The sequence below is a fragment of the Dromiciops gliroides genome, chromosome 3, assembly GCF_019393635.1.
Source record: "Dromiciops gliroides isolate mDroGli1 chromosome 3, mDroGli1.pri, whole genome shotgun sequence".
Taxonomy (NCBI): domain Eukaryota; kingdom Metazoa; phylum Chordata; class Mammalia; order Microbiotheria; family Microbiotheriidae; genus Dromiciops; species Dromiciops gliroides.
Window position 1 is genome coordinate 655,268,792 of NC_057863.1, and position 12,090 is coordinate 655,280,881.

At 40.5% G+C, this 12,090-nt stretch overlaps 1 protein-coding gene across 1 annotated transcript; it reads right to left on the bottom strand.

The window, feature by feature from the left end:
- Positions 1–8,017: 8,017 nt before the first annotated feature.
- On the bottom strand, positions 8,018–9,630 carry LOC122746503 (kelch domain-containing protein 3-like). The gene is given in 2 exon segments (XM_043992153.1): positions 8,018–9,085; positions 9,087–9,630. Coding segments are annotated over 2 exon segments (1,137 nt in total). The 5' UTR covers positions 9,557–9,630; the 3' UTR covers positions 8,018–8,418.
- Positions 9,631–12,090: the final 2,460 nt, after the last annotated feature.

Genomic DNA, 12,090 nt, shown 5'->3' on the forward strand with positions numbered 1-12,090 from the left:
AGGTCTTTTCTGGGTTGGAGACTTCATCTTGGGAGCAAGGGAAGGAGAATAGGGAGAGAGCAGGCAGATCTAATTTTTTATCCATGTGTTTCTCTTTACTAACTCCTAATATATTTTAATAAATACTTAAAAGTCTAAACTCATGCTAAAGCTTCTAATTTAAGGTGACCACTCATTATATTTTAGACATCTTAGCTAGAATTTTAGTCCCTTACAAAACCAAAAGATTACATGGCAAAACCTATGCACTGACCAACATCTTACACCGTATACCAAAATAAGGTTAAAATGGGTACATGATTTAGATATAAAGAGTGATACAACAGGCAAATTAGGAGAGGACAGAACAGTTTACCTTGGGAAGGTAGGCGGCACAGTGGATAAAGCACTGGTCCTGGATTCAGGAGGACCTGAGTTCAAATCTGGCCTGAGACACTTGGCACTTAGTAGCTTTGTGATCCTGGGCAAGTCACTTAATCCTCATTGTCCTAAAAAAAAAAAAAGGAAGGAGAAGAGGAAGAAGAATAGTTTACCTCTCAGATCTATGGAGAGGAGAATTTATGACCAAACAAGAGATAGAAAATATTATGAAATACAAAATTATTTTAATTACATTAAATTAAAAAGATTATATATGAACAGAAGCAATGCAGCCAAAATTGGAAGGGAAGCAGAAAGCTGAGAAACAATTTTTACAGTCAATGTGTCTGATAAAGGACGCATTTCTAAAATATTTAAGGATGGGGCTGCTAGGTGGTGTACTGGATAAAGCACTGGCCCTGGACTCAGGAGGACCTGAGTTCAAATACGGCATCAGACACTTGACTCTTACTAGCCGTGTGACCCTGGGCAAGTCACTTAACCCTCACTATCCCTCCAATATATATATGGAACTAAATCAAAATTATAAGAATAAAATCATTCCCCAATTGAGGAATGGTCAAAGGATATGAACAGGTAGTTTTCAGATGAAGAAATCAAAGCTACCTATTGACATATGAAAAAATGCTCTAAATCACTATTGATTAGAGAAATGCGAATTAGAACAAATCTGAGGTACCAGCTCACATGTCTCAGATTCGCTAATATGACAAAAAAAGAAAATAATAAATATTGGAAGAAGCTGTGGAAAAATTGGAACACTAATGCATTGTTAGTGGAGTTGTGAATTGATCCAGCCATTCTGAAGAGCAATCTGGAACTATGACCAAAGAGCTATGGGGCTATGCATACCCTTTGACCCAGTAATACTACTGCTAGTTCTAAAAAAATTGAAGCTCAAAATATTTTTTAAAATTTTTATCATAAATGTATTTTACTATTTTCCAGTTACATCTAAAGATAGATTTCAACATTCGTTTTCATAAGATTTTTAGTTCCAAATTGTTCTCCCTTTGTCCCTTCCCTCCCCCCTTCCCAAGACAGCAAGCAATCTGATATAGGTTACATATGTACAATCACATTCAACATATTTCTGCTTTAGTTATGTTGTGAAAGAAGAATCAAAACACAAGGGAAAAACCTCAGGAAAGGAAAAAAAGCAACCACCAAAAAGTAGAAACAATATGGTTCAGTCTGTATTAAGAATCCACAGTTCTTTTTTTTTTTTTCTGGATGTTCAGAACATTCTCTATCATGAGTTTTTTGAAATTGTTTTGGATCATTGTACTGTTAAGAAGAGTCAAGTCCATCACAGTTGATCAACAAACAATGTTGCTGTTACTGTGTACAATGTTCTCCTGCTTCTGTTCTTCTCACTCAGCATCAGTTCATGTAAGTCCTCCCAGGTTTCTCTGAACTCCTCCTGTTCATCTTTTCTTACAGCACAATAGTATTCCATTACATTCATATACCACAACTTGTTTAGACATTCCCCTTTTGATGGACATATCCTCAATTTCCAATTCTTTGCCACCACAAAAAGAGTTGCTATAAATATTTTTGTACATGTGCATCCTTTTCCCTTTTCTATCATCTCTTTGGGATACAAACCTAGTAGTCATATTACTGGGTCAAAGGGTATACATAGCTTTATAGCCCTTTGGCCATATTTCCAAATTGCTCTCCTGAATGGTTGAATCAGTTCACAGCTCTACCAACAATGCATTAATGTTCCAATGTTCCCACAGCATTTCCAATATTTATTATTTTCCTTTTTTGTCATATTAGGCAATCTGACAGGTGTGAGGTGGTACCTCAGAGTTGTTTTAATTTGCATTTCTCTAATCAATATTGATTTAGAGCATTTTTTCATATGGTAATAGATGGCTTTGATTTCTTCATCAGAAAACTGCATGCTCATATCCTTTGACCATTTCTCAATTGGGAAATGATTCACATTCTTATAAATTGATTTAGTTCCCTATATACTTGAGAAATGAGGCTTTTATCAGAAATACTAGCTGTAAAAATTGAGAAATTCAAAATCCTATAAAAATAAATGTTGAGAATTATCTTTATGTGTAACTGGAAAAAATAAAATTCTATTGAGAATGAAAAAAATTTTTTTAAAAGACTAGGCCTGATGATCTTTTTTTTTTCTATGAGATATTTTATTTTTTCCGTTACATGTAAAGATAGTTCTCAACTTTTGTTTATACATGCTTTACAATTTCAGATTTTTCTCCCTCCCTCCCCTCCCTCCCCCCTCCCCTAGACAGCAGGTAATCTGATATAGGTTATATCTATATATCTCTATACATATACATATAGATATATATACATACACATATATATATACACATAATAACATTAATCCTATTTCTGCATTAATCCTGTTACAAGAGAAAGAATCAGAGCAGTGATGCAAAACCTCAAAATAGAAAAAAAAAACAACAGCACCCAAAACAAAAGAAATAATATGGTTCAATCAGCATCTATACTCCACAGTTCTTTCTTTCTTTTTTTTTCTTGGATTTGGAGATCCTCTTCTATCATGAGTTCCCTGGAACTCTTCTGTACCATTGCATTGGTGAGAAGAATATAGTCCATCACAGTAGGTCAACACTCAATGTTGATGATACTGTGTACAATGTTCTTCTGGTTCTGCTCATCTCACTCATCATCAGTTCATGTAAGACCCTCCAGGTTTCTCTGAACTCTTCCTGCTCATCATTTCTTACAGCACAATAGTATTCCATTGTATTCATATACCACAACTTGTCCAGCCATTCCCCAATTGATGGGCACCCCCTCAACTTCCAATTCCTTGCTACCACGTAAAGAGCAGCTATAAATATTTTTGTACATGTGGGTCCCTTTCCCCCTTCCATGATTTCTTTGGGAAAAAGACCTAAAAGTGGGATTGCTGGGTCAAAGGGTATGCACAGCTTTATCACCCTTTGGGCATAATTCCAAATTGCTCTCCAGAATGGTTGGATCAGCTCACAGCTCCACCAACAATGCATTAATGTTCCAATTTTCCCACAGCCTCTCCAACATTTATTATCTTCCTTTTTTGTCATTTTAGCCAATCTGATAGGTGTCAGGTGGTACCTCAGAGTTGTTTTAATTTGCATCTCTCTAATCATTAGAGATTTAGAGCATTTTTTCATATGGGAATAGATAGCTTTGGTTTCTTCATCAGAAAACTGCCTGTTCATATCCTTTGACCATTTCTCAATTGGGGAATGACTTGGATTCTTATAAATTTGATTTAATTCCCTATATATTTTAGAGATGAGGCCTTTATCAGAAGCACTGGCCTCAAAAATTGTTTCCCAGCTTTCTGCCTCCCTTCTAATTTTGGATGCATTGCTTCTGTTTGTACAAAAATTTTTTAATTTAATATAATCAAAATCATCCACTTTTAGGCCTGATGATCTTAAGACCACTATGACAGTGTCCCCTTAAGGGTGACTGTAAGCTTATAGAATTCATTCATAGTAAAATACAACATTTTTTTTGAAAATTGATACAAAAGCCCCACAAAACAACAACAAACCAAAAAGAAAGTTGTTATGGCTATGTCCTACAAATAATATTTTGTCTGCTATGAGTTTCCTATTTCTCCCTGATATGCAGGCCCCCAAAATAGTATTTTGTCTTTCCCTCTAAGATGCAATTTGGCTAAATCCAGGCAAGTCATCCAGTGTAAGAACCCCACTTTCAGAAGGGTAATTTGGAGAACATCTTCCCCTCCAGCAGGAGTACACCTTCCAACTGCAATATCCCCCTTTCTGCTGAATGGAATTATTTCTCTTTGTTTCCTAACTCAGTGCTGTCCTTAAGTGACTTATACTCTCTGTTAGTATGTATGCCCGAGTTGTATGTGTGGTTCCTTTTTCCTCTCTTCCCTTTCCTGTTTTCTCCCTTGCGTGCTATAAAGTTTTGCACTGAAATGAGTCTCATTGTTTTACATGTTATTCTGATCACCTGAACACATTAAGGGTTTTTCCCCTCTATGTCTATGGCTGGCCCAAGGGTCTTTCCTTAGACACAAACTGGGTAACTGGACAAAGACAGCACATCTACAGGGGGAGTATGATGCTGTGAACCCAGTTCTAGACAGCAAGGGTAGAAGAACTCTTTTATGTCAGACCCTATCTCAAAACAACTAGCACAGCCAGCAGGGTGCTAGAATAATATGGGCAAGGCAGGAAGTTCATTTGGACAAATAATTCTCAGTACTTTAAGTTATTAGGGTGAATTACATAGGAAGCCTCAAGAGAAATTTGAAAAAAAAAATAGCAATCACCTGTACAGTCTTATTTTGTTTGAAATGCATACTTTCTGCCTGTTTGTTTTTTTAACCTGAATTTCAACTTACAGTGTTCTAGCATAGACTCTAGGGTGCAGACTAGGGCAACAATTGAGAGTCACCTTCAAGGCCACACATTCTGGAGGACTTTTGTTTGTTTCAGGAACTCCAGAGCCTAGACATAACCTAGGGTGACATGTAAGAGTCATCTATGAGGACAAAAATTCTAGAAGAGACCTGTGTGTTTTAGGACCATGGTTTCCCCATATGTTTCATGGATAGAGGATCCAGTGTCTCAGACTCCATGGGTTGCGGTTGCCTACTTCTTCCCAGAGAAACATTAATGACAAAATTCCTGTGTTTGGAGTATTGTCTAAGAGTGGCTTCCCTTGGCAAGGTTGCAACCTCAGTCACACCCACTGTAGGGGGACTGAGATAAGATCCCTCTGTCTTTTCACCATGATGGCTAAAAGACAGAAAATAGACTCATTTTTTGCAAAGATGCAGGGGTAGAGTTTCAGTACTGAGAAGTTGATGTATTATAAAATTTAAGGAGATTCCCATATTAAGCGGGACTAAAAAGAGCAAAAAACTATTAGTAGCCTGAAGCCAGAAGTATAATTTTTGTATGATATCCAGTAAGTCATTAGTATTGTCTGTATTTTGTGTCTTGGTAAATCTAACTGACTTTTTCGTGTGTCCTGATCAACCAAAGGAAAAAGGGTATGCAGAATGAAAACTTTGCTGTTGAATTTTTGAAAGCTTAAATAAAAGATAGAGTCTCTCTTTGCCTTTATAACTCTGGCCAATTTAGGGAGGCAGACAAGGCAGATAAGAAACAAGGTCATCTTTTCCCCCAGTATGCATTATCAACTCGATACTAAATTTGTGACTGAAATGTAATTTTTCTACTGTGAATTTCCAAATTGTGGTTTGACTATCTTAGTAGGTTTGAGGGTACCACTTAAGAATTGGTTTAAGCAAAGAGAACAAGAAAACTTTGTGAAAGTTACACAACAATAGTATTTAGGCCATTTGTCTTTCATTTCATGGAGAGTGACAATTACTGTTTTAGTTCAAGAGAGGAAGACTGTTTCCCTGACTAAAGAAAAAGAAAGGAACTGAAGTTACTTTCAAAGTATTCTGTGAGGTCCAAAAGTGTTTTTAATGGGTTTGCAGTCTGCAGTTTAGATTTATTTGCTGCTTAAGAATCATCTCCTATTAACTCTTCTCTTGACTATGAAAAGAGAGAGGCTTGTTTATATCAAAGAGCAACTTGAAAGTTAGTAAAATTAATTTGGGAAAGTGTTTTACCTTGCCAATGTATTTTCTTCTCTGAATGATATAACAGAACTTAGCTGTTTAGGTAGACTAAAAGCAAAGTCAACTAAAGATTTTGGGACAGACAGTGCATTTGTAAGCTCTTAAGAACCCCAAGAGATTAGAGTATTGCACTTAATTGTTATTGTACAATAAAAACATGTTAAATTGAAAAGGAGAAATTCAGTGGAATGAAGATTAGTTTTATAGGTGGTCTGGGATATGAGTGGGAAATAGAGACTAGAGGAAATGAGAAAGTAGAAGAAAGGCAGTGAAATGTCTGAGCAGAATATGAAAACAAGAAAGGGGCAGTTTTGTAAGGCTTCAATCTAAGTCCATTGGAGAAGATATAAAAAGAAAGGAAGAGATCAGTTTAAGCAAGGAGAGATGAGAGAAGAATGGCTGGAAAGTTAAAGAAAGGGGCAGTCTGCACTGGAATGTGAAAGGAGACTTTGGAAATAAAGGGTTTGGAGTTTGGGAAAGAGAAGTTTGAGGGAGAGTTTAATCTCATTGAGATAGGTGAGGGAATTAGAATAGCAAGTGGTAGTGGGAATTCAATTCTGGAGCTAGCTTAGTTCCATTTCTATTCAATTATGGATCTAGTCCAATTTCTGTCTTGTGAGAAAACTGTTCAATTGCATTGCTCAAACCTATCCCTGTGTTGCTGGGAAGCTGGATCATCCCTACCTATTGCTTAGGTACCATTAACTAAAGACCTAGGTTATCCTGACCAGAAACTCAATCAGATCCAAAGATTGATACAAGGAGTTTTCCTCATATTTATACATATTAAATAACCTATATGTCTTATCTGAAAACTGGTCCCATAGTGATCAACTAATTATTGTTTCCATGTTCCTTTGATTGTTTATAGACACTTAGCAGAGGGAGTGGGACAACTCTTTCTGATTTCGGGTGTAAAGAATTAATTGTTATTTGAGGTTTTTGTGCCTTGTTGAGCACTGGCCTGGGGCTCCAAAAACCACATGGTGCTCCACCCACTGGTTGCAGCCGTTGCCATGGTGCTGGCACCTTTCATCATCACCACTCGCCAATACCTACATGGGCCTGGCAAAATTATAATGATTGGAAGCCTAGTGAGGGCAGTCATGTGACTGTCAGAGTGGCCATCCCATTGGCTGGGGTTGTGTGGGATTTTTCTGGGATTGGGGGAGGAGAATTGGGCATTCTAGCTGGACTCTGGAAGGTAACAGGAGTTCTGCTGCATACTCTCAGCTGATTCCTGGGCGGTGATATCTTTTCAGGTTGTGTAATTTCCCTTTCCCCATTTTATTTCCTTTCCCTTGATCCTACTGATCCTGTATGTGTTGGGTTTTTTTTAAAGTTCGTTCTTGTTAAAATAAATCCTGTTCTGTTTTGAGGGAGGCTGCCGGTCTTCTTCCTTGCCCCAATATTGCGGCGAGCCGCTTAGCTAACACTCCCCAATTAAAAATTGGTCCCCACAGTTTTCAGGGAATCACATGTATTTGCTCTTCTCCTCCCAAATTGGAAAGTCCCTAATCTTTCCTCCAATTCGAAATCAAATTACATAATTTTGTATCCTGGTTAGTTGTTTTCTTGTAATTAACTGCTCTTATTTAATTAAATGTTTTAATGCATAAAAATCTGTCTTCCCCTGTATCTGGGGGCCACTGGCAAAGCTAAGAAAACTGATCCCAATTTGTTAGGCAATTTGGCATAAATAAATTATAAATCAATATGCTTTGTAGCTAAAACCTTTGTTTCCTCAGTCATTTCATCTTTCACTCACTATGTAAGTAAGACATGAAGCATCCTATTTGGTTATTCTTTTGGGGGGGGGCTTGTACACATTTTTATAAAATCCTTGCTGGCTGGTTTTCAGGGAACAGTAACAACCTGGAGGGGGTAAGTGGGTCAGGAATGAGGGGAGGAAGGGATCACCTGATGGACACCCCTCTCCCCGAGGAGGGTGAAGAGAGGACTTCACTTCAACAGCTCTACACCTCTTAGCTCCCAGACACCACTCATGGCTCAGGCAGGGTTGAGGAATTGGGCCTAAGGGTTTCTCCTGAAGGTGGAGGAGGCAGTGAAGCTACATTTAGGTACTGATGCTTCCCCATCTTACCTCCCTCAAACCGCATAAGATATGTGGATACCCTAAACAGATGACAGATGCTAAGGAACAATCAGAGGGAAAGAGGACATGGATGGGGAGAGCACCAAAGTGAGAGGGCCTGAGCCCCAAGGGGGAGGGGATAAGGGGAGGGCCCCTGTACTCCCCCAGCTGCCCCTCCAAAAGTCCACAGCACAGAAAAAATCCCTAGTCCAGCACCTCCAGCTGCAGGGGAACAAAGTCCAGGGGCCCATGGTGGCAGGCTCGCAAATGATGGGAAGGGGTGGTGAGGGCAGCAGCAAGATCAGTAGGGAAAGCAATGGAGGCTTCCCTCTACCCATGGGATGATGTTGCTGTTGGTCATGGCAGTCAGCTCCCACCTGATATCATGGGGCAGACAGGTCTGGTCCAGGTTATACTGAATCAGAGTCAGTTTGCACAAGGTCTTCAGGCTGGGACTAAAGTCTGGAATGTGTAGGTCAGAGTGGTCCATGAGGTCAAACTCATCTCCTAGGCCTTCCTCAGGAGGACTAGTGCCCCCAAAGAGGACAATCTTGTCTCCCATGATGCAACAGCACTGGCATCGGTGGGGGCATGGCCCCTTTCCCTTAGGTTCAATCTTCTTCCAAGAGAAGGACACTGGATTGAACTTCCAGAGGTCATGAAAATGCCGATTCAGCCTTGCGTTGTAGCAGCCAAATATGTACAGCTCCCCATTGTACCCAAAGGCAGAGTGGCTTCTTCGACCCTCAGGCAACAATGGGGTAGATGGACACTCCAACCAGGCCTCAGCCCTTGTGTCAAAGATACGGATTCGGTTACAATAGATCTCATTATTTGAGTGAAAGGGTCCAAATCGATCAGCTTGACCCCCAAAAACATACATGAGGTTGCCCAACATTGTAGCTGAGTGACAGTCCCTCCATTGTGCGGGAGTGCCCTTGGCAGAAATGAGGGTCCACGTCATGTTGCTTGTGGATATCATTGGAAAAGCAGTCAGCCAGCTGCTCATAGCCCCCGAAGACATACATGTTCTTGCCCAGGACACAGGCTGAATGTCCATCTCGGGCCCCAGACACTGTCCCAGATACCTTGGGTGTGAACCACTTGTGAGTGTTGATATCAAAGCCATAGAGCACATTGCAGGCTCCTTCTGTGTCATTGCGTCCACCCCACAGGTAGATAGTGTCATCAATGAGGACGGCCGAATGTCCATAACGCATGTAGGGCACTTCCACAGCCTGTCTGCTGGACCGCATTGGGGGCAACTTCATCCAACGCAATGACACTGCATCGAAAACGTGTACATCAATCTGGCGTAATGTCTCATAGTCTTCTCCAGAACAGTGTCCTCCAAATGAATACACCCGGTGCCCCACAGACACTGCTGCATGATTCACCCTGCGGGGCCCGCCCTCCAGGTGCACCGTCCACCGTAACATTCCCCCCGGATGTGGCTATCGACACATGCCCGCACAGCACGGCCAGCCTGCCCCGCTGTCTCTGCTACCTAGATCCTCCCAGGACAATCCTCAGGGTCTCCCAGCTTCCACACTGCCCTGTCCTCCCCTCTTTCCAGACAGCTTCCCAGTCTCCTTCGCCCCGCCCCCACCACCAATCACACTCCAGGCCTTTTCTAGTCTCACAATCATCCCTTCCAAACCAATCCAAACTCTCCTCTCCCCCGACACTAGGTGCCCCCTTCCTCCCTTTCGGCCCCATCTCCACCCTATCCCCCTCACTTAATGCCCCTCCCCCCGCTCTCTCCCCAGCCCCCCCTCCCCTCCGCAATGTCTCGGTCCCTCCCCCTATTTGGTTATTCTTAATGATATTGAAAATGCTAAATTACATTTATGGCATGTGATCATTGGAGGATAGCATACCAAAAATCCACTTCACAAAGTTACATTTCCCAGTGATACAATTGCATCATTCTCTTAAAAGCATTTTTTTTACAAGTTTCCCCAAATTTGCAATAAGAGAAAATTTAAAAACACAATAATAACATATACAATATTATGGATTTGTTATGGGCTATGGGCCCAGAACACCCCAGAAGTTCTCTGGGGTCCATCAAAGAACCTTCTCCTTGAGAAACTAAACCAAAGGATAGACACACCTAAAGAGAGAAGTGGGACCGGATCGGATCACGAGGGAGCTAGCTTCCGGACCCCCACCCTTCATTCTAGTCTCCCTCAACCCTGGGGAGATAAGTTTAGGTGTGGCTGCTGCCTTTGTGGCCTGAGGAGCAGAGAGATGGCTTGAGACATCCGCAGCCACCCCTCACCCAACTCCTCCAGCTACCACCAATGGGGGATGGTCCTCCCTCAATAGGGGAACTTTCCACAGTCAGACAATTACCTCATTGAACCACCATCAGACCTCTATAAAAGTATCTGCCTGTCTCCTGCTCAATGAAATTGGTATCTCAGTGCCGTGTTCTGTGCCACGCCTTTCTCCCCATGAGAAGTCCAAGGAATTGATATTTTTCCAATTCCATAGATCTGATTTTATTTGTATGAAAAGTGTTTTGTAATTGTGCTCATAGAGTTCCTGGGTTTGTCTTGGCAGATAGACCCAAGTATTTTATATTGTCTACCATTTCTTTAAATGGCATTTCTCTTTCTATCTCTTGCTGCTGGGTTTTGGTGGTCATGTACAGAAATGCTGATGATTTATGTGGGTATATTTTAGATCCTGAAACTTTGGTAGAGTTGTTAATTATTTCAAGTATTTTTTAGTTGATTCTTTAGGATTCTCTAAGTATACCATCATATTATCTGCAAAGAGTGAAAGATTTGTTTCCTCTCTAACTATTCTAATTCCCTTGATTCCTTTTTCTTCTCTTACTGATTTTTTTTTGTTGTTGTTGTTGTTTTGTTTTTTTTAGTGAGGTAATTGGGGTTAAGTGACTTGCCCAGTGTCACACAGCTAGTAAGTGTTAAGTGTCTGAGGCTGGATTTGAACCCAGGTACTCCTGACTCCAGGGCCAGTGCTCTATCCACTGTGCCACCTAGCTGCCCCTCTTCTCTTATTGCTAAAGCTAACATTTCTAGTACAACATTAAATAATAGAGGTGATAATGGACATCCCTGGTTTCACCCCTGATCTTATTGGGAATGCCTCTAACTTATCTCTGTTACATATAATGTCTGCTGATGACAACCAATAAATTCTTTGGAGATCATTGGACAGATAGATGTTAACAAGCTTTTAAAGGCTGAAAGAACTGCTTCACACTCTCAAGTATTGACCTGTTTTGACCCAAACAAATCTTTTTTCCCCCTACATGTAGGTGTCATCTTGGACCACTTAGGAGAAGAAAAAGAATGATAATCAAGTGAAACCAGTTCATTTGCCAGCAGGACATTGAGTGGCAGTGAGGGTCATTATCCCATGAACAAGCTGGAGTTCCTGGAATAGAAATGGACTCTTACTGGGGAATTCAAACACTACATGTATTAAATGAAATTCCCAGTGTGGACTAACAACAATCTACTGCCATATTCTGACCAGTGTCAAGGAAAGTTCTATATGATTAGCACTAGCCAACTGTGAATTCTATATTCATTACCAACCAGGGAAGACTAATGTGGAACTTTGTGATATTGCAAATGCCTCATGATATTGGAGCTATGGTGATACGTAATAAGTAGAAAAAACTATAAAAATGGCATCCAATGAACTGGACTAAAAGTAGATGACAGCACAGCTGAAGGTTTGGGACTTCCTCCAGATTGCACAACAGCAGTATATGTGAACCTTATTTTATAGAACCAGTTTTCTTTGTTTCACTTGTTTGTAGATGACTGGCAAAGAAAGAAAGTGGAATATAAAGGATGGTGAGAAGAGATACAAGTCAAAGAACAGGGGGAGGGTGGCAAAAGAATCCAGGGTCAGATAGTTGAAGGCACTTTACATTGAGATGATGACAGAAATTAGAGTGAGACAATAGGACCTTGGACCACACCATCAC